Consider the following 20905-nt stretch of genomic DNA (forward strand, 5'->3'; position numbering starts at 1 on the left):
TTAATTTCACATTTTTTCAAGCTCTGTCAAATTGGTAAGCAACTCCAGTGTAGATTTGGCCTTGTGTTTTTTGTCCTGCTGAAAGGTGAATTAATTTCCCAGTGTCTGGTGGAAAGCAGTGGAGGCTGTTGAGGGGAGAACGGCTCAGAATAAAGGCTGGAATGGAGTCAATGGAATGGTATCAACCATATGGAAACCATGTGTTTGTGGTTGATACCATTCCATTGACTCCATTCTGGGGCGGCAGGTAGCCTAGTGGTTAGAGTGTTGGACTACTAACCGAAAGGTTGCAAGATCAAATCCCCAAGGTAAAAAATCTGTCATTCTGCCCATGAACAAGGCAGTTAACCCACCTTTCCTATGTAAATAAGATTTTGTTCTTAACTGACTTGCCTAGTTAAATAAAGGCCAAATGATTTGATAAATCCAGCCATTACTATGAGCTGTCCTCCCTCAGCAGCCTCCACTGGTGGAAAGCAGGCAGGTATTTGTTTTCACTCTGTTAATTAAGTTAGTATTGTGGAATAACAACGTTTCTTCTTCCAAAACTGGATTAGGTATGCATTTCAGGCAAGGCCAGGCACATACCTGGAGGTGGAATGTTATCAAAAGCATATTTGCCAGTATTTCATGTCAGCGGTCGATGACTGATATGGTAGGAATTCCTCAGATCACAGAAGCGTTGCGGAAACACAGCTTTTTTTTCTTGGGCTAAAAAAACATATTTGCTCCATTTACTACTAAAGAAATTTAAATAGGGAATTCACATTTCATGCATGTCAATCAGAGCACATTCTCAGAAATCCAGGTTATAAAAACAAGTCAATGAATTTAATATGAACAAAGTCAATGTAAGACCAAAGGAACACTGTATTCATTAACAGTATGCCCATATCACCAAGGTGTAGTTTCATTTTAAATGAGTAGCTATAAAAGGACTTTTAGTCATTAAAAAAAAAATCCAGAACATGGGTTAATGTTTGACAGAATAACTTCTCAGGTGTTTCCATGTAATGAGAAACATCCTTGACTTATCTGAAGTACACTGCCGTAACAGAATGACCAAAAGTAGTTTTAAGTTACTCTCGACAACAAAAGCCACACACTTTTCACATTATAAACTGGGTGGTTTCAGCCCTGAGTGGTGATTGGCTGACAGCCATGCTATATAAGCCCATATACCATGGGTATGACAACATTTTAACTGCTCTAATTACGCTGGTAACCAGTTTATAATGGAACAGCCCTTAGCCGTGGTATATAGGCCATATGCCACACCCCCACGTGCCTTATTGCTTAAATATAGCACTTTGAGCATTAAGATCCAAAACACACCATTTTGTTTTGTTCAGTAGAGTTATGCTTGTGTTACTAGTACTCTCACATCAATGCTGATTTCTAAGTTCAAGATAAGACAGAGCCAATCAGCAAGCCTTATATTCACATTCCATTTATTGCATCAGTTGTGTAAGACAACGGAATTTACTACAAAACAGACAAAACTGTCAGTGTGTGGTTAACTGTATACATATTGTAAAGACGCATTAAAAGACATGGCAACATTTAAGATACTACTCCCCCCAGTGAAAAGGTTGTGTACCAAATGTGGCCCAATGCTGCCATCTAGCGAATATTACATGTTGAGGAACAGTTTATTACTCTAGTAAATGCAGTCTTTCTTGACCTAATGTCTCACCAACAGAGACATGTAGAGACAGTAATAATCTAAATGTATTTACCATACATTTCTTGCTTTTCAAAAATAAGTTGCCATTTAAAAAAATAAATCTGCTCATGATCCAAACAGATGAACACATTGATTTGCCCAACGCAGTCCAGAGACATTCATCCAAATCCAGACTATATTATGTAGATCAGGTGGTCGTGTATTTACAACGAAACATTGATCAATACCTAGACACACTCAGTAATACGTGCGTTTTCCACTAGTGTTTGGATAATATGCTCAAAGATATAACAAGGGATTAAAAATAACAGTCCAAATGTTTTCAGAACAATAACATCTATATCATGTGTCCTAGGTAGACGAGTACTGGACCATTCACATAACCAGGGGCTGGACACAGAGGAGAAGAAGGGAAAGTGTTGGGTGTCTGGGGTAAAGCTGCAGGACAGTCAGAGGCTTAGGGCAGCCAGACCCGAGCTTCACACCAGATCTGGGCCTCAATCCGCATTCTGCCTGAGGATCCTCTTCTCTTCCTCTACGAAACTCTTGTCAGATGTGGCCTGGCCCAGATCCCTCTTCCTTTTCTCCTTCTGCTGGAAGCTCTCCACCCTACGCTTCTTCGCAGAGGCCTTGTCTCCGTCCTCGTCTACACCAGGGAGAAAACAACACGTCATAATCATTCAGAAATGAACTGGGAATGCACAGCTGCGTACTGTATCCTGCCTAACCAGCACCGACCCCCCCCCCTGCTGTAAATATCAAGTTACTGTGTGTCAGAGGAGAGAGATCAATCATTTTCTGCCTGAAAATAATTGAGAGATGTGCAGGCATAAGCAGATAGAGGTAAAGCTGGTACCGTAAGCCCACACAACAGCTTGAAATGTCTGCACACCCGTCGCATAGCTGCTAGCTTTTCGGTGGCGCAAGCGGCTAGTACCTCGTCAAGCGGGCAGTTATGTGTGTTTGCGAGGCAGAGGGCTCTGGTTCGAGCAGATGTATGGACAGTGTACCACTACCCTTTGTAGGGAGGAAGATGTAATACTAAGCAGGCAGAATGCGGTCAGTCACACGGGTAACACTTTTCTCCCTACCGGAATCTGATGGCTGTTCCTCTGTGGGCAGGAAGACAGCATTGCCGGTGTGAGGCTGCGGAGCGTCTTCTCCGTTATCTTCATAGATGTTGGACCACTTTATGGCCATGTCCATCCCTGGGGGAGCTCCCTTCTTGAGCTTCTCCGCTTCCGCGGCGTAGGTCTGAGGGGGCACCGCGTTAGTCTTCCACACCTTGAACTCCTTTGCAGGCTGCAGGAAAAGTTAATTATAAGTAACTCATCTTTTCAATTGAAAAATTATAGGTTTCCCCTATTTACAGTGGGGCAAAAAAGTATTTAGTCAGCCACCAATTGTGCAAGTTCTCCCAATTAAAAAGATGAGAGAGGCCTGTAATTTTCATCATAGGTACACTTCAACTATGACAGACAAAATGAGAAAAAAAAAATACAGAAAATCACATTGTAGGATTTTTAATGAATTTATTTGCAAATTATGGTGGAATATAAGTATTTGGTCACCTACAAACAAGCAAGATTTCTGGCTCGCCCATAACCCCAACGCCACCATGGTGCGCACTGTTCACACCATTGACATCAGCAAACCACTTGCCCTCATGACACCATTTGCCCGTTAGTTGAAACCGAGATTCATCCGTGAAGAGCACACTACTCCAGCATGCCAGTGGCCATCGAAGATGAGCATTTGTTCACTGAAGTCAGTTCCAACGTGAACTGTAGTCAGGTCAAGACCCTGGTGAGGACGACGAGCACGCAGATGAGCTTCCTGAGACTGTTTCTGACCATTTCTGCTGAAATTTCAAACCCACAGTTTCATCAACTGTCCGGGTGGCTGGTTTCAAACTATCTTGCAGGTGAAGAAGCAGGATGTGTAGGTCCTGGGCTGGCACGGTTACACATGGTCTGAGGTTGTGAGGCCGGTTGGACGTATTGACAAATTCTCTAAAATGACGGCTTGTTTTCCATTCTTTTGGACAATACTCCAATTCTCCTTGATTTTACAGCCATTGTATTCAGAATCCACTTCATCATCTGCTTCAGCCATCTTTCCCCCTGAGCTGGAAGTTCTCCGTTCTTCTACTCGGACAGAGAAACCCGTTTCTTGAACTGAAAAGGTGATACACGTACACCTAACCTGGGCCCGGTTTCCCGATGGAATTTAGGCTTACACATGTTTTAACAATGCATCTTTCCTACTGTAATGGATGTGAAACGGCTAGCTAGTTAGCGGTGGTGCGCACTAAATAGCGTTTCAATCGGTGACATCACTTGCTCTGAGACCTTGAAGTAGTAGTTCCCCTTGCTCTGCTTTTGCTTGGCTTTTGTGGAGCGATGGGTAACGATGCTTCGTGGGTGACTGTTGTTGATGTGTGCAGAGGGTCCCTGGTTCTCGCCCGGGTATGGGCGAGGGGACGGTCTAAAGTTATACTGTTACACTACAACAGTCGAAGATGTATCATGTGTTGATGATTCAATAACTTAAATTCTCTCGTAACAGCTCGGGTGGACATTCCTGCAGTCAGCATACAAATTGCACACTGTGTTGTGTGACAAAACTGCACATTTTAGAGTGGCCTTTTATTGTCCCCAGCACAAGGTGCACCTGTGTAATCATCTTCTTGATATGCCACATTGTCAGGTGGATGGATTATTTTGGCAAATGAGAAATGCTCAATAACAGGGATGTAAACACATTTGTGCACAACATATGAAAGAAAAGCAAATTTTTTGGGCTTATGGACAATTTCTGGGATCTTTAATTTCAGCGCATGAAACATGGGACCAACACTTTACATGTTGTGTTTATATTTTTGTTCAGTATACATAGCAAGTAGGTAGTTAACGTTAGTTAGCTTGGTCAACAACTAGTTACGACAACAGCTAGCTAATGGACGAACGCTAGCTGGCTGGTTAAACACAGTACCTCTTCTGGAGCTTTCACGGCGCGGCTCTCCCAATCGATCTGTTTATTCAGCGGGTTGTACAGAAAGGACGGCTTAGAGACCGATTTGAAGAGCTCGTCGGGTTTTGGTAGAGGAGCTCCACTGGCAGCCCGCTTGGTCCCGTGTTGGGGGGATTTGCTACCGCTTCCAGTAGCATCGGTCCCCCCCTTCCCCCTTGATTTCTTCTGGCCCGCTTCATCAGAATCGCTGCTGTTACTATCGCTACTGTCACTCAAATCATCGTAACTCATGAAGTAATGGAAAGAGTCCGGTTTCTTCTTATCAGCCATACTGATAAAATTATTACCTCAGCTAGTAATACGATGAATTTAACTTTAGAGATAAGATGACGCCCCTAATTAATTAGCAAGCAAGCTTGATGTTTTTGCTGGTTACTCCATTTTGATTGACTGTTGCCGTAAAAGAGTACACAATGACGTAAAAACATGGTCGTAAAAATATTTTCTTAAAGGAGCAGTAGTCCATTTTTTCAAACGCGACAACTTTTATGAGCAGTTATTTTCGTCATGCTCAATTTTTTATTTGAACTTGATTTAACTAGGCAACTCAGTTAAGAATAAATGATTATTTACAATGACGGCCTACCCCAGCCAAACCCTAACCCGGACCCATGGTTTCATCAGGGTTTTATTTAAAGTCATGTTCTCCAATCGTTTTCCAAGAACGGGAAAACTTTCCATAAAGACCACAATAAAACTTTAGTAACGTTCAGAGAACGTTCTAAGAATGTTATTTAAAACATCCATTCTGTTCTATGCGTCATCAACATGATCTGTCTTGTTAAGTGTGTTCAGATGTGTTTGCTGCACCCAATAATTGGCCACACCTGACCTTAACAAGTGCTTGTTTCTGCTTCTTCTTCTGTGGGTTTTATGGTGGACTACACTCAAAACGTTGTATTGCCGCCACCAACTGGACGGTTTGAAACCAAAAAATAAATAAATCCATACGTAATACTGATAGTAACTTAATCCATCCTAATAAAAATATTACATAGCCAAAATAAACAACTCCCACTTTTTCCTTCATTTAGTTCTCCATGTCTCCCTTCTCAGGCTCTAGGACCTGAGAGGGTGGTATGAATTGTGCCAATATTCCATGTAACTCCTCTGATGTGAAATCTTTCAGCCCCAGGAACCGCTACACCACAATCACTATGATTTATATCTTCCTGGACCTTCTCTCCACCTTGGCAGTCCCATTAATTACCATAGCTATAAATGCCACAAAGTCCACCTTCTTAACCTTTAACATTTCAGGATCCTGCTGGTGCCTTTCAACCCCTGCATCATACAGTGTAGGCCTATCCACTACCAAGGACTCTTCTGGTGCACCATTCAAACCCTCAACCCTTTTCACAGCTACTGCATATGAAATGCCCTTTATAACCCCGACTTTGGCCACCTCATTCTCTTTCACCCCTGTGGGGCATTCGGAACCTCACACTCAACATCAACAAAACTAAGGAGATGATTGTGGACTTCAGGAAACAGCAGAGGGAACACCCCCCTATCCACATCGATGGAACAGTAGTGGAGAGGGTAGCAAGTTTTAAGTTCCTCGGCATACACATCACAGACAAACAGAATTGGTCCACTCACACAGACAGCATTGTGAAGAAGGCGCAGCAGCGCCTCTTCAACCTCAGGAGGCTGAAGAAATTTGGCTTGTCACCAAAAGCACTCACAAACTTCTACAGATGCACAATTGAGAGCATCCTGGCGGGCTGTATCACCGCCTGGTACGGCAACTGCTCCGCCCTCAACCTTAAGGCTCTCCAGAGGGTAGTGAGGTCTGCACAACGCATCACCGGGAGCAAACTACCTGCCCTCCAGGACACCTACACCACCCGATGTCACAGGAAGGCCATAAAGATCATCAAGGACATCAACCACCCGAGCCACTGCCTGTTCACCCCGCTATCATCCAGAAGGCGAGGTCAGTACAGGTGCATCAAAGCTGGGACCGAGAGACTGAAAAACAGCTTCTATCTCAAGGCCATCAGACTGTTAAACAGCCACCACTAACACTGAGTGGCTGCTGCCAACACACTGACACTGACTCAACTCCAGCCACTTTAATAATGGGAATTGATGGGAAATGATGTAAATATATCACTAGCCACTTTAAACAATGCTACCTTATATAATGTTACTTACCCTACATTATTCATCTCATATGCATACGTATATACTGTACTCTATATCATCGACTGTATCCTTATGTAATACATGTATCACTAGCCACCGTAACTATGCCACTTTGTTTACATACTCATCTCATATGTATATACTGTACTCGATACCATCTACTGTATCTTGCCTATGCTGCTCTGTACCATCACTCATTCATATATCCTTATGTACATATTCTTTATCCCCTTACACTGTGTACAAGACAGTAGTTTTGGAATTGTTAGTTAGATTACTTGTTGGTTATTACTGCATTGTTGGAACTAGAAGCACAAGCATTTCGCTACACTCGCATTAACATCTGCTAACCATGTGTATGTGACAAATACAATTTGATTTGATTTGATTTGATTTGAAGATGTGGCTTCATGGTTCCCACCGCAATTGCAACATGTAACTTTTTCAGCATTCACCGCACAATTCATTCGACGTACTTCAATTACTCCAGGAATATTTTTCATCTCTTCAAAATCAACTTCCCACGAGACGCCTGATATAGCCCCCTTGAGGGGTGCCCTGTTCCGGAGAGGCATACACAACACTTCAAACTGGTTAAGACACAACGCATGTTCCTTCTGATCCACATAAGCACCAAAAATCAAAACAAGCCCGCTTCTCGTGATCCTCACAGCCTTCCCTTTACCCAGCAATCCCTCCACCAGTTTTCAGAACTCAAATGGTTTCTAAAGATTGGTACTCTGCTCAGCTGCTCCTCATTAACAAACCGTACTACTACTAGATACGAAGGGTCATTCTCATCACACCACTTTGCTCCGTTTTCCATTCTTTTGGACAATACTCCAATTCTCCTTGATTTTACAGCCATTGTATTCAGAATCCACTTCATCATCTGCTTCAGCCATCTTTCCCCCTGAGCTGGAAGTTCTCCGTTCTTCTACTCGGACAGAGAAACCCGTTTCTTGAACTGAAAAGGTGATACACGTACACCTAACCTGGGCCCGGTTTCCCGATAGCGATGGAATTTAGGCTTACACATGTTTTAACAATGCATCTTTCCTACAACAGTCAAATATGTATCATGTGTTTCCCAAAACACCCCACAGAGAGAATGGTCGTTGTGCATCATTGGACCATGTTTCGATACTGATAGGATAAAAAACTGCTTGTTTCCTTTGACTGTTTAAATAGACTAAAATTAACAGCTTTGTATGTGTAAAAAAAACATGGCATGCTAGCTCCATCCTGGTGGTGGTGTGTCACAATAAAAATGCATGTGTTTGCATGATTAAAAATATTATTGAAACATTCAGTGAAAGTTAAGCAAGTTATAACAAAAAAAAACTCAAAATAACCAATAATTTCCATTCTCTGAGCATGAATTAAACCTCCCAGGAAAGCTTTCAGGGAACCATAGTAAAACATTATCAGAACCTCCCTGCAACCTAAAAATGTACATTCCCAGAACAGGCAAAATGGTCACTTCTGTTCTCAGAATGTTTAAAAAACGTTTAGTTTTACCAGTCAGGAAACGTATGGGTTCGTTCCCAGAACCAATGGGAAACCAAAAACATACGTTCACAGAACTTCCGAGGTACCAAATGTGCTAGCTGGGTTGCCCTTTCCAAAACAATCTTTTCTCTTGCCAGATTGTTTTCCTGCTCAGTCCTGAGCTGGTTGAAGGAAAGTTTCTCCTCCTGCCTCTCCTACTCCATTTTCTCCAGCTCACTCCTCAGCTGGTCGTAGGTGATGTTCTCTGCCCCTCTCTCCTCCATGTTTCCTATCTCACTCCTAAACTTACAGTAGGCAGTGCTTTCCGCCCCTCTGTCTTCCTCATCCTTCTCAATCTTAGACTGAAGGACCTTAATGTTGTCCTTGAGGGCGTTGTTTTCTTCCTCAGTCCTTTCTAGCTGTTTATTCATTGTTGACATTTTATTGTCATTCGCCCTTTCTTGGCCACAAGTGTTCGGGTATCCTCCTCAACCTTGACAGTCTTCTTCCTTAGGACCTCCCACGGGTTCTGAATTGTCCTTTTCTTCTTCTTCACCACCTCCTCGCTCTCCTTGCTAGCCTTCTTAATGTCCTCCTCAACCTTGACAGTCTTCTTCCTTAGGACCTCCCACGGGTTCTGAATTGTCCTTTTCTTCTTCTTCACCACCTCCTCGCTCTCCTTGCTAGCCTTCTTAATGTTCTCCTCAACCTCCCCGATTGCCTCAATCTTTCGATTGATGTCAAGCTCCATCTTCCTTTTCTCTTTCGGCCAGAGGTCCTTCCCTTGACCTCTGACCCTTTTCTCCTCCTCCAGAGCATTGGCCAGCTTTGAAGCCCTGCACTCTGGTGTTAACATTCTCCATCTCTAGGGCCTGGCCTCAGAGTCCTCACTGCTCTTAACTCTTAACTTTCATTGTCTCCAGCTCTGCTCTTTCTTCAGTTGGAGAGATGTTTCTTACAGGCCTCTTTCCCTCCAAGATACCCTGACCTCCACCTTGTCCACCTTCCTCTGTCCCTCTTCAATGGCTCTCAAATGCAAGGCCCTGCTTACCTCACTTCTTTTAAGACTGTACTTTGTGTCCTCTTGCTCCCTCTCAAGCAAGGAGGCCCTGGTCTTCTCACTTTCCAAGTCCTTTTCCATTGCAGAGGGCCGGAGCTCGGCCTCCTTAATCTTTCTTTGCCACTCTTCCTCGGCCTCCTTTCCCTCCTTCTCCACCTACTCCCTCAGCAGGTACATCCTTGACCTCCGTGGAGGTCAGTGGCCTCGGAAGCATCCTGGTTCAGGCTCTCTTTTGTCAAGGTCACAGGAGCCCCTGTGACACCAGTGCGACTGACACTACCACCGACCTATAGGAATGGAAACACTGGAGAAACGCGGGACAAACAAAGGGGAGAACACACTGAAGATGTGAGGACACATCTAAAGTGTTTTTAGGTCCGCTTGAATGAGCTTGCCCTTCATAACTGAATCAACAACAGAAATTAGGTGACCTTTCACTTTCAGGCCTTTATTTTATGATGATGTCTGCTCCCCAAATGGCACCCAATTCCATATAGTGCACTACTTTGACCAGGGCCTATAGGGAATAGTGTGCCATTTAGGGAATAGTGTGCCATTTGGGACACAGACATATTTTGGTGATTGATTGCACTTAGGGTGTTGTCCGGGGGTAATCAACCTTGCAAATTGCTTTGTTGCAACTTGCGCAGAATAGGTAGGCATTTTTCGAGAGACTCAATTATATAGGGCCCTATTTGTGATATCACTGTAATTATATAGGGAATATTTATGATATCACTGTAGTCTCTTAGGTCTACTCTAGACTAGTCTCATAAATACAAATGTTACATCTACAGGCCATTTAACTGGCGGGGTCAAGAGGACAACTGTAGGCTGCAAGGCACACTCTGGTGCGCGTGCTTGGCAACATTATTGGCAGTTGCCCCGCCCAAAGGATACTAGAGTAGACTATTTTGTTATAGACCTATCAAGCCCGCCTGCCATGCCTCCATATTTAGGCCGGGATGCACATTTTAAAGGCAATGTTCCCGCATACACAGTATGCGAAATGCAGCATATGTTGGCTCAATCAACAATTAGGCTACCTTTAAATGTCAAGCAGCTATAAAGCAGATCTTCAGCGGATCGAATTACATCTATTCTAGGCTTTAGGACTATTTGTATCTATTTACAGCTCTTACCTGAAACTGTGAGCAATCAATCACTCTGCTTGCTTGCGTTTCTCTCCCAGTACTCCTCTCCTCCATTCTCAAGTGGCAAGGTGCAGATTAACTCTATAAAGTAGTAGTAACCCAAAAGGAGAAGGCTCTCATCACCTCTGTGAAAAGTTAATTGACTGAGCTCTAGCTGTCTGTCATGTTATAACTGTAGGCCTGGATCATAACCATTATGACACTATAGTGAAGACATTTTAACAAACAGGTGATGAAAGACTGATCAATTTGATCCCTTAGGTTTCAAATTACAATCATTTTAAAATAAGCATTTCAAAATGAGTTGTTATGAAAATGTTCAGACGTGCACTTGCAGTTATATAAGATGAGCCATGACTAGAAGGATGAGCCATGACTAGAAGGATGAGCCATGACTAGAATACAGTACATATACTAAGTGTACAAAACATTAGGAACCACTTCCTAATATTTACTTGCTTCCCCATTTGCCCTCAACAGTCTCAATTTGTCAGTGCATGGACAACACTACAAGGTGTGGAAAGCGTTCCACAGGGATGCTGGCCCATGTTGATTCCAATGCTTCCCACAGTTGTGTGAAGTTGGCTGGTGGACCATTCTTGATACACATGGGAAACTTTTGAGTGTGAAAATACGCAATCCATGTCTCAATTGTCTCTAGGCTTAAAAATCCTTCTTTAACCTCCTCCTCTTCATCTACACTGAATAAAGTGGATTTAACAAGTGACATGAAAAAGAGATCATAGACTGATCAGGTGAAAGCTATGTCATGGAAAGAGCAGGTGTTCCTAATGTTTTGTATTCTCAGTGTACATATAAAGTGGATAAAATAGTATGTAAACATTAATAAAGTGACCCATGTTCAATTACTCTATGTACATAGGGCAAAGCAGTCTCTAAAGTGCAGGGTAGAGTACTGGGTGGTAGCCGGCTAGTAACAGTGACTAAGGTTCAGGGCAGGGTATTGGGCAGAGGCCGGCTAGTGGTAACTATTTAAACCCCCTAAAGTCGATGTCTGTGACCACAGAAATCTAGTCAGCATAATAGCTCTGTTTGAGAGTAATCTGGGATTTTTTTTTTTGCATGGGCTGCGTATTAATCCATGTCTGTCTTCCGCATCTGCTGTGAAAGGTGACAGAGAGAGTGTGTTTGTCAGACCATGTGACATCCCGAAAATGTCTGTAGCTTCCAAACGGTTTGGCCTAGAAACTATGACCCCTCTATGGAAAGATGATACTTACAAACACAATGTGTTTTTCCGTTTTGCTCTACGACCCCCACAAGCTTCACGGGACTTGTCTGAAATCGGTACTGTCTGTCTGCCAACTTCTGCCTGTAGCGTCTGAACAGTTTGGGCTACACACCTATGGAAAGGTGACTATCACAAACACATACACTACCGGTCAGAAGTTTTAGAACACCTATTTGTTCAAGGCTTTTACTTTATTTGTACTATTTTCTATATTGTAGAATAATAGTGAAGACATCAAAACTATGAAATAACACATACAGTATGTAATCACGTAGTAACCAAAAAGTTTTTAAATCAAAATATATTTGAGATTCTTCAAATAGCCACGCTTTGCCTTGATGACAGCTTTGCACACTCGTGGCATTCTCTCAACCACCAGAAGGAGAGGGATGGAGTGCTGTATCAGATGACCTGGCCTCCACAATCCCCCGACCTCAACCAAATTGAGATGGTTTGGGATGAGTCGGACTGCAGAGTGGAAAAAGCAGTCAACAAGTGCTCAGAATATGGGAACTTTTTCAAGACTGTTGGAAAAGCATTCCAGCTGAAGGTGGTTGAGAGAATGCCAAGACTGTGCAAAGCTGTCATCAAGGCAAAGGGTAGCTATTTGAAGAATACCAAAATAAAATATATTTTAATTTATTTAACACTTATTTTTGGTTACTACATGATTCCATATGCGTTATTTCATAGTTTTGATGTCTTCACTATTATTCTACAACGTAGAAAATAGTAAAAATAAAAATCCTTGAATGAGTAGGTGTACTTAAACTTTTGACCAGTCATGTTCAGTCATGGCCAAAAGTTTTGAGAATGACACAAATATACATTTTCACAAAGTCTGCTGCCTCAGTTTGTATGATGGACATTTGAATATACTCCAGCATGTTATGAAGAGTGATCAGATGAATTGCAATTAATTGCAAAGTTCCTCTTTGCGATGCAAATGAACTGAATCTCCAAAAAACCTTTCCACTGCATTTCAGCCCTGCCACAAAAGGACCAGCTGACATCATGTCAGCGATTCTCTCGTTAACACAGGTGTGAGTGTTGACGAGTACAAGGCTGGAGATCACTCTGCAATGCTGATTGAGTTCGAATAACAGACTGGAAGCTTCAAAAGGAGGGTGGTGCTTGGAATCATTGTTCTTCCTCTGTCAACCATGGTTACCTGCAAGGAAACTAGTGCCGTCATCATTGCTTTGCACAAAAAGGGCTTCACAGGCAAGGATATTGCTGCCAGTAAGATTGCACCTAAATCAACCATTTATCGGATCATCAAGAACTTCAAGGAGAGCGGTTCAATTGTTGTGAAGAAGGCTTCAGGGCGCCCAAGAAAGTCCAGCAAGCGCCAGGACCGTCTCCTAAAGTTGATTCAGCTGTGGGATCGGGGCACCACCAGTACAGAGCTTGCTCAGGAATGGCAGCAGGCAGGTGTGAGTGCATCTGCATGCACAGTGAGGCAAATACTTTTGGAGGATGGCCTGGTGTCAAGAAGGGCAGCAAAGAAGCCAATTTTCTCCAGGAAAAACATCAGGGACAGACTGATATTCTGCAAAAGGTACAGGGATTGGACTGCTGAGGACTGGGATAAAGTCCTTTTCACTGATGAATCCCCTTTTCTATTGGAAGACAAGAGAAGACAAGGTGAGCGCTACCATCAGACCTGTGCCATGCCAACAGTAAAGCATCCTGAGACCATTCATGTGTGGGGTTGCTTCTCAGCCAAGGGAGTGGGCTCACTCACAATTTTGCCTAAGAACACAGCCATGAATAAAGAATAGTACCAACACATCCTCCGAGAGCAACTTCTCCCAACCATCCAGGAACAGTTTAGTGACGAACAATGCCTTTTCCAGCATGATGGAGCATCTTGTGGCTTGGGGAACAAAACATCAATATTTTGGGTCTGTGGCCAGGAAACTCCCCAGACCTTAATCCCATTGAGAACTTGTGGTCAATCCTCAAGAGGCGGGTGGACAAACAAAACCCCACAAATTCTGACAAACTCCAAGCATTGATTATGCAAGAATGGGCTGCCATCAGTCAGGATGTGGCCCAGAAGTTAATTGACAGCATGCCGGGGCGGATTGCAGAGGTCTTAAAAAAGAAGGGTCAACACTGCAAATATTGACTCTTTGCATCAACTTCATGTAATTGTAAATAAAAGCCTTTGACACTTATGAAATGCTTGTAATTATACTTCAGTATTCCATAGTAACATCTGACAAAAATATCTAAAGACACTGAGGCAGCAAACTTTGGAAATTAATATTTGTCATTCTCAAAACTTTTGTCCACGACGGTACATGTCAGTTGTTTTGATCTAGGATGCCGAGGCTGCAACTGAGGACACCCACAAGACTCAGTGCCTTAAACAGGGGTCAAATATGTGTCCAACATGTTTTAAAATAATTTCCTGATCTTTCTTATATCTCTCAGATACAGACACTTCAAAACCAAATCCTTCTGATTTTTCTTTTACTATCTGTTATTCAATGCATTTCTATGGGCTAATAGCAGTAGCGCCAAATTCAATGTTTCATCAAATATTTTTTTATGTATACACTGAACAAAAATATAAACACAACAATTAAAGTGTTGGTCCCATTTTTCCTGAGCTGAAATAAAATATCCCAGAAATGTTCCATATGCACAAAAAGCTTGTTTCTCTCAAATTTTGTGAGCAAATGTGTTTACATCACTGTTATTGAGCATTTCTCCTTTGACAACGTTATCCATCCACCTGACAGGTGTGGCATATCAAGAAGCTGATTAAACAGCATGATCACTACACAGGTGCACCTTGTGCTGGAGATAATAAAATTACACTCTAAAATGTGCAGTTTCATAACAAAACACAGTGCCATAGATGTGTCAAGTTTTGAGGGTGCATGCTGACTGCAGGAATGTCCACCAGCGCTGTTGCCAGATAATTTAACATTAATTTCTCTACCATAAGCCACCTCCAAAATGTTTTGAGAGAATTTGGCAGTACATACAACCAGCCACACAACCGCAGACCACGTGTATGGCGTTGTGTGGGCGAGCGGTTTGCTGATGTCAACGTTGTGAACAGAGTGCCCCATGGTGGCGATGGGGTTACGGTATGGGCAGGCATAAGCTACAGACAACAAACACAATTGCATTTTATTGGTGGCAATTTGAATGCACAAAAATACATTACGAGACCCATTTCTTTAAGGTGTCTGTGACCAACAGATGTATATCTGTATTCCCAGTCATGTGAAATTAATTGATTAGGGCCTAATGAATATTTAAATGGACTGATTTCCTTATATGAACTGTAACTCAGTAAAAGCAATGAAATTGTCGCATGTTGCGTTTATATTTTTGTTCAGTATACACTTTTATACCTACAAAAAAGGGTCCTAAAATTCATAATCAATTAGCTTAATGATCCTTGGTATGACCATCTTAAAACAATTTCATATATTAGCTTAGCTTAGTAGAACCCCGTCCTTCTGATTAGGCCGTGGCTCAGGTCCTTGATGATTTATTTATCATACTCAACGTGTTTTTATATATAACTAAAACCTAACAGATTTTCCATAAAATTTGTGCTCATGTTCCTCTTTGCAACCCTGAGTTGTGGAAGGCTTTTATAATTATTATCCCATATACGACCACAATGTGGCGATATAACACTTCATTTGGAATGTGTGACGCAATTGACTGATTGGGCAGCCCAATCACTAGCTTGGTTTCCATCCAATTTGCGAGATTTTGAATCGAACATTCTAAAATCTGCTTAAAACCATATGTGCATTTAAAAAAAGTTGTGTTTCCATCAAATTGACTTTTTGCGGATAAAAGTATATGTGTAATGACATAGTGCACATAAATACTTTTGCTGATAAATTCCCATGTACATCCCACTTCTGACACCAGTGTAATGAAACAGCAGGGAGCGAACCCTCGATCTTCGTGCCCGAGGTCCGGCGCGTTATCGACTGTGCCGCAAAAGCATGCTCAAGCGGCAGAGTCGATTTCCGCGCTTATAAACCCAGGGTCGTTACACTACATTCCGTACATTCTCAACTCCTGATGGTTTTGTCACAAAAACTGTTGGTTAGGATATATAGCAAACATGCGCTCTAGCCAACAGCTAGCAGATACAGTGCGGGTAGGCTATCTACATTATGATATTATTTTGTATTTGTCAAACGTCAGCCAAGCACCGATCATCATGTTACCATAATAAGACCCTCGCAATATTTATTGGAAAGGTGTATCAAGCTCATCAACTTGCACCTTCACCACCCTGTAGTGGGAGGACCACACAAAATGTCTTCGCGTGACTCCAAGTTGACTTCGATATGATGGTTATTATATCAATATTTGCACATTAAAGGTGCTTCCACCGCTATTTCTCGCATAATTAACAAAAACATCCCACCATGTCGAACGAGCAGTGTCTTTATATAAAATGATACCGGAATATCCTGTTTGTTTCCATTAGCACAGTTGTGACTTTTTTCCTGCGTCAGGTAATTCATCCGCATGAAATGGTTGGATGGAAACCTGGTTAGTCTGCAGTATAAACCCATACAATGCACAATAAATTAACCCTTCAATTTGATGTTAGAATGAAGTTTATTGTAGAAAGTGGGTGAAAAGCTCAAATCAAGATGCAGTGTAGGCTACCACACAATTTAACATCTACAATACACTAAAACCAAGAAACCTGAGACAAAATTGACAATTCACAGCACTTCTATGGGATACACAGGGTCACTCAAAAGGTCCATCTTAAAATGTTATTGTAGTTTATGAGGAATTCAACCTAGGCTACCAGTGGAACACTTTCTCATGTGGAACAGCACATTATGTTGCTGGCAGTGGGAGCAGTACATTTATCACTAATGAAAGTTGTCACCACCAATAGAAAAAATGATAGATCAAGAAAAAAATATTCAAATTGAAGGAAGATTGAATAGATTTGTATTTTGGGGACTTGATTTAAAATTCAGATTATCACAAGCAACAGCCAGTGTGATTGGTGGGATATTGTGATTATTCTAACTTTCAGCAGTTGGCTACAACTGCAGCAGGTGTTTTGGCCTCCATAAAAATTGTACATACTAAATTGCACCATATTCCCTATAAAATGCACTACTTTTGACAAGGGTCCATAGGGCTCTGGTCAAAAGCATTGCACTATGTAGGGAATAGGGTGCAATTTGGGATGTAAACAGCCACTGACTGCGTCAGCTCTGGTCTGTGCTGGATACACAGCAACTATGGTATCATCAGTGGACCTGCCAAGGGCCTCCTGTAAAATATACTGCTAGTGTCACAAATTATGTTTTTTAACTGCAGGCCATTGCACCCTTTTGCCAGACTGTATGATATCATTGTCATAAATTACTCCAGAAATTTGTATGAGGCAATAGCAGGGAAAGGGATCATGTATACATACAGATATATACATATACATAAAGAGGGGGAGAGAATTATAGAGAGAACATTTTAAGAGAGAGTGAGTATTTACAGGCTGTGTGTTTCATCACAATGATTCTGCTCGCCCATTCCTGAACGGCCACAGACTAGGCTATACATCACTCCAGGCCAGAGCACTGGACGTCAAGCTGAGAGTCTCTAGCTGTGCTCCTTACTGCAAGACGTCACTTCCTTTGATGAAATAGTTTTCATCTGCATCAGATTATTAAGAAAGAAAAAGTGTCAAACGAAAGCAAACATTTTCAGGTTCTTGCTCAGCATCATCTGCCACACTCTGCAATAGGCTTTGGTTGTAGATGCTGGTAGCCATCTGTATGTTCATAAACCTCTGCTGGAGATGTATACGCTCATATCTGATGAGGCCGTTGGGAAGAGCTCCTTAACCATAGAAATAGAATTACTAGAATGGTGAAAAAGTCTGCACCCTCATATGTAGACTCCATATGTCCACCAGTCCAACGATCACGGTCCATTGACTTGAATGGGAGATCCCGTTTTAGTATTTATACATGTATTTCTATGTCGTCAACAGACTTCAAAGATCTTACTAAAGGCTATCTGTGCAATGTAAACACAGCAGGATAGATTAGAGGTGGTTAGTGGCGAGACCCTACTAAGTGTGTATCATCTCTCCAGCTGGAGGAACAGTCTCATGTTGATTTCCCAACATGCTCTCATACAGAAAGAGCATAACAGGAAGGAAGTACCAGGGTCAGTATCAGTAGTCAACACAGTGACAATGGGCTTAAAAAACTCAACAAAAACCATTGAAATCTGCTATTAAGGCTTCTTGACTAGAGTATAGAGCAGTAGTTATTTAAGCCACTTGGTTTTCAATGGAGGCACACAGCAGATTGAGGCATGTTAAAAGTTCTGAGAGTATATCATGAGTAATGACAAGCCAATTGGTCATAATTAAACATACGTCACACAGTGTGCTCAGTCTTTTATAAAGTGGGCACAGCTTAGTTTAAGACAGGGAAGGAAATTCACTTTTACTTCGCATCCTTTGACAGTTTATTTTCAGGGGAATTTTGTAGTTCATTTCAGAATCACAGAAATAACCCCTTGATCAGCCAGGTGGAATAACTAGCACCCCCCCCCCCCCCCCCCCCCCCCCACTGCTAGGGATCAATCAACATTCATGTCCAATAATCAATAATAATACATTTTCAATCAACAATGATGTAAAGTAAGAGAACTCAGGTCTCCATGGCAGACAGAGAGAACAAGCTCACTATTTATATATGATTAAGATAAGGGTAATTCCACAGTTAGGGGATTACACTGAGACTCTGATTTGTCACTTTAAAATGTATGCCAAATAAAAACCATGGATTTCAAAGTTCAACAAACCATGCAACTCTATGCACAATGACTACTTTGAACAATTTACACAGTAAAAAAGTAAACATTTACCTTGAAAAACTATCCGTATGCAAAGTTTGGGGACAGCATTACGGTTACTAAACTTTGTACCAGCACAGATTATTACACAGATATTTTATACATTTTTGAATATCACAAACTTGGGGAGAAAAAGGGGTAAGGTAAAGGTCGAGAGCCGTGCGTCCTTCCTGAAACACGACCCTGCCAAGCCGCACTGCTCTTTAACCCAATGCTCACATAACCCGGAAGCCAGCCGCACCAATGTGTCAGAGAAAACACCGTACACCCGACGACCGTGTCAGCGTGCATTAAGCCTGGTCTTCCACAGGAGTCGCTAGAGCACGATGGGACAAGGACAACCCAGTCGGCCAAACCCTTCAGTTAACCCAGACGACGCTGGGCCAATTGTGCACCGCCTCATGGGTCTCCCGGTCGCGGCCGGCTGTGACACATCCTGGTTCGATACCGATCGGTATCTACAGTTTAACTTGTAAATATGTTTTTGTAAGATTTTGTGTGTAAATTGTTAAAAGTAGTCCTTGTGTATAGAGTTATGTGGTTCATTACACTTTTCAGTCAGGTTTTTGTTTGATATACATTTTAAAAGTGAAAAATCAGAGTCTCAGCGTAATTCCGTTACCATGGAATTGAACATAACTAGGTAGATTTGATTGAATTCCTTTCTCCCCCTCAATAAAAACGCATACTTGTTACGTGGCATGAATCATGATGAATTGAATCTAAAAATAAATAATTACAAATATGTATAGAGTAATCAGCATTTGATTGTAAATATATTTGTGTTTTATCTTCTTTATAAACTGGATACTGCACTATGCATATACTGTACTAACTATACCGTAACATTATGTAGCCCCACCTTCAAACCATTCTATGAAACAGACTGTCCTTTTTATCTCTCCTGTGTTATAGTAGAAGTGGTTGTTTTTAAAGGGTTGTAAACATTGACCAGTAAGCAGAGGGATTGATTGACACATGAGCACTTTCAGAAGGTGGAGGGGGGTTGGTAACCTTGATGCCAATTTGTTTTCGGGGGCATGACAGCAGAAACAGACTGGCCAGAAACAGACTTGCACCCAGGCTAGGTAGTTGGGGTTCTCAACCGGGCAAGGTGGCAGCAGTGGGCCGACCCTGCCCTGATAGAAGACCTGGGTTAAAATACTTTTCGAAATCAAGTCAAATACTTTGTCTGTGCTTGATTGAGTTTGCCTGGCGTATTAATGGCCCAATAGTATAGTCCAAAACTGGCAAACCTGGCACATCAAAGTATGTGAAAGATTTCAACTAGTATTTGAACCCAGGTCTGCCTGAGAGACCCCAAAAGGAGCATGTTCAGATCAGACTTTGGCTTTCATGTTGATGAGAACAGAGCAGCAGGTGAGGGCTCCATCCACCTTCACCTTCTCCATGTTGGAAACTGGGATCAACATGTGGTCCTTCAGCTTCTCAAACACCTGGGGGAGAGAGAGTTGGGTAGAGAGAGAGAGAGAGAGAGGGATGGGGAGAGAGAGGGGGATGGGGAGAGAGAGAGAGGGATGGGGAGAGAGAGGGATGGGGAGAGTGGAGAGAGTGGGGGGAGAGTGGAGAGAGGGATGGGGAGAGTGGAGAGAGTGGGGGGAGAGTGGAGAGAGTGGGGGGAGAGAGAGAGAGGGGTGGGGAGAGAGAGGGATAGGGAGGGAGAGAGAGAGAGAGAGGGATAGGGAGAGAGAGAGAGAGGGATAGGGAGAGAGAGAGAGAGGGATAGGGAGAGAGAGAGAGAGGGATAGGGAGAGAGAGAGAGGGATAGGGAGAGAGAGAGAGAGAGATAGAGGGGGAGAGAGAGAGAGAGGGATAGGGAGAGAGAGAGAGAGGGATGGGGAGAGAGAGAGAAAGGGATGGAGAGAGAGAGAGGGGATGGAGAGAGAGAGAGAGGGGATGGAGAGAGAGAGAGAGGGATGGGGAGAGAGAGAGGGAGAGAGAGAGAGAGAGAGAGAGAGAGAGAGAGAGAGAGAGAGAGGGGAGAGAGAGAGAGGGATGGGGAGAGAGAGGGGATGGGGAGAGAGAGAGAGAGAGAGAGAGAGAGAGAGAGAGAGAGGGAGGAATGGGGGAGAGAGAGAAGGATGGGGAGAGAGAGAGGGATGGGGAGAGAGAGAGGGATGGGAGAGAGAGAGAGAGGGAGGGATGAGGAGAGAGAGAGAGAGAGG

General features: G+C 42.7%; 2 protein-coding genes across 2 annotated transcripts in view; one reads left to right on the forward strand and one right to left on the reverse strand.

Annotated features, from left to right (window-relative positions):
• Positions 1–1428: 1428 nt before the first annotated feature.
• Positions 1429–5146, reverse strand: LOC139409460 (UPF0690 protein C1orf52 homolog). Its single transcript, XM_071154636.1, has 3 exons — positions 4682–5146; positions 2779–2989; positions 1429–2333 (listed from the first exon to the last, which is right to left on the reverse strand). The coding sequence occupies exons 1-3, from the start codon at positions 4988–4990 to the stop codon at positions 2185–2187; spliced, it is 669 nt and encodes a 222-aa protein (XP_071010737.1). The 5' UTR covers positions 4991–5146; the 3' UTR covers positions 1429–2184.
• A 4238-nt stretch (positions 5147–9384) lies between these two features.
• Positions 9385–20905, forward strand: part of LOC139409775 (heparan sulfate 2-O-sulfotransferase 1-like) — a 42895-nt gene continuing 31374 nt past the window's right edge. The window contains exon 1 of the mRNA XM_071155153.1: positions 9385–9616. Coding sequence (XP_071011254.1) covers positions 9385–9616 — 232 coding nt within the window. The remainder of the gene's footprint in view (positions 9617–20905) is intronic.

Source organism: Oncorhynchus clarkii, chromosome 5 (assembly GCF_045791955.1).
Source record: "Oncorhynchus clarkii lewisi isolate Uvic-CL-2024 chromosome 5, UVic_Ocla_1.0, whole genome shotgun sequence".
NCBI lineage: Eukaryota > Metazoa > Chordata > Actinopteri > Salmoniformes > Salmonidae > Oncorhynchus > Oncorhynchus clarkii.

Bases quoted from the DNA above. Each gene is read 5' to 3' on its own strand.
- LOC139409460 (XM_071154636.1), bottom strand. From the start codon at position 4,990: ATGGCTGATAAGAAGAAACCGGACTCTTTCCATTACTTCATGAGTTAC. The intron at 2,990-4,681 runs GTACTGTGTTTA...CTTTTCCTGCAG, and splicing joins CCGTGAAAGCTCCAGAAGAG to CCTGCAAAGGAGTTCAAGGT. The intron at 2,334-2,778 runs GTAGGGAGAAAA...TCCCTGGTGTAG, and splicing joins GGAACAGCCATCAGATTCCG to ACGAGGACGGAGACAAGGCC.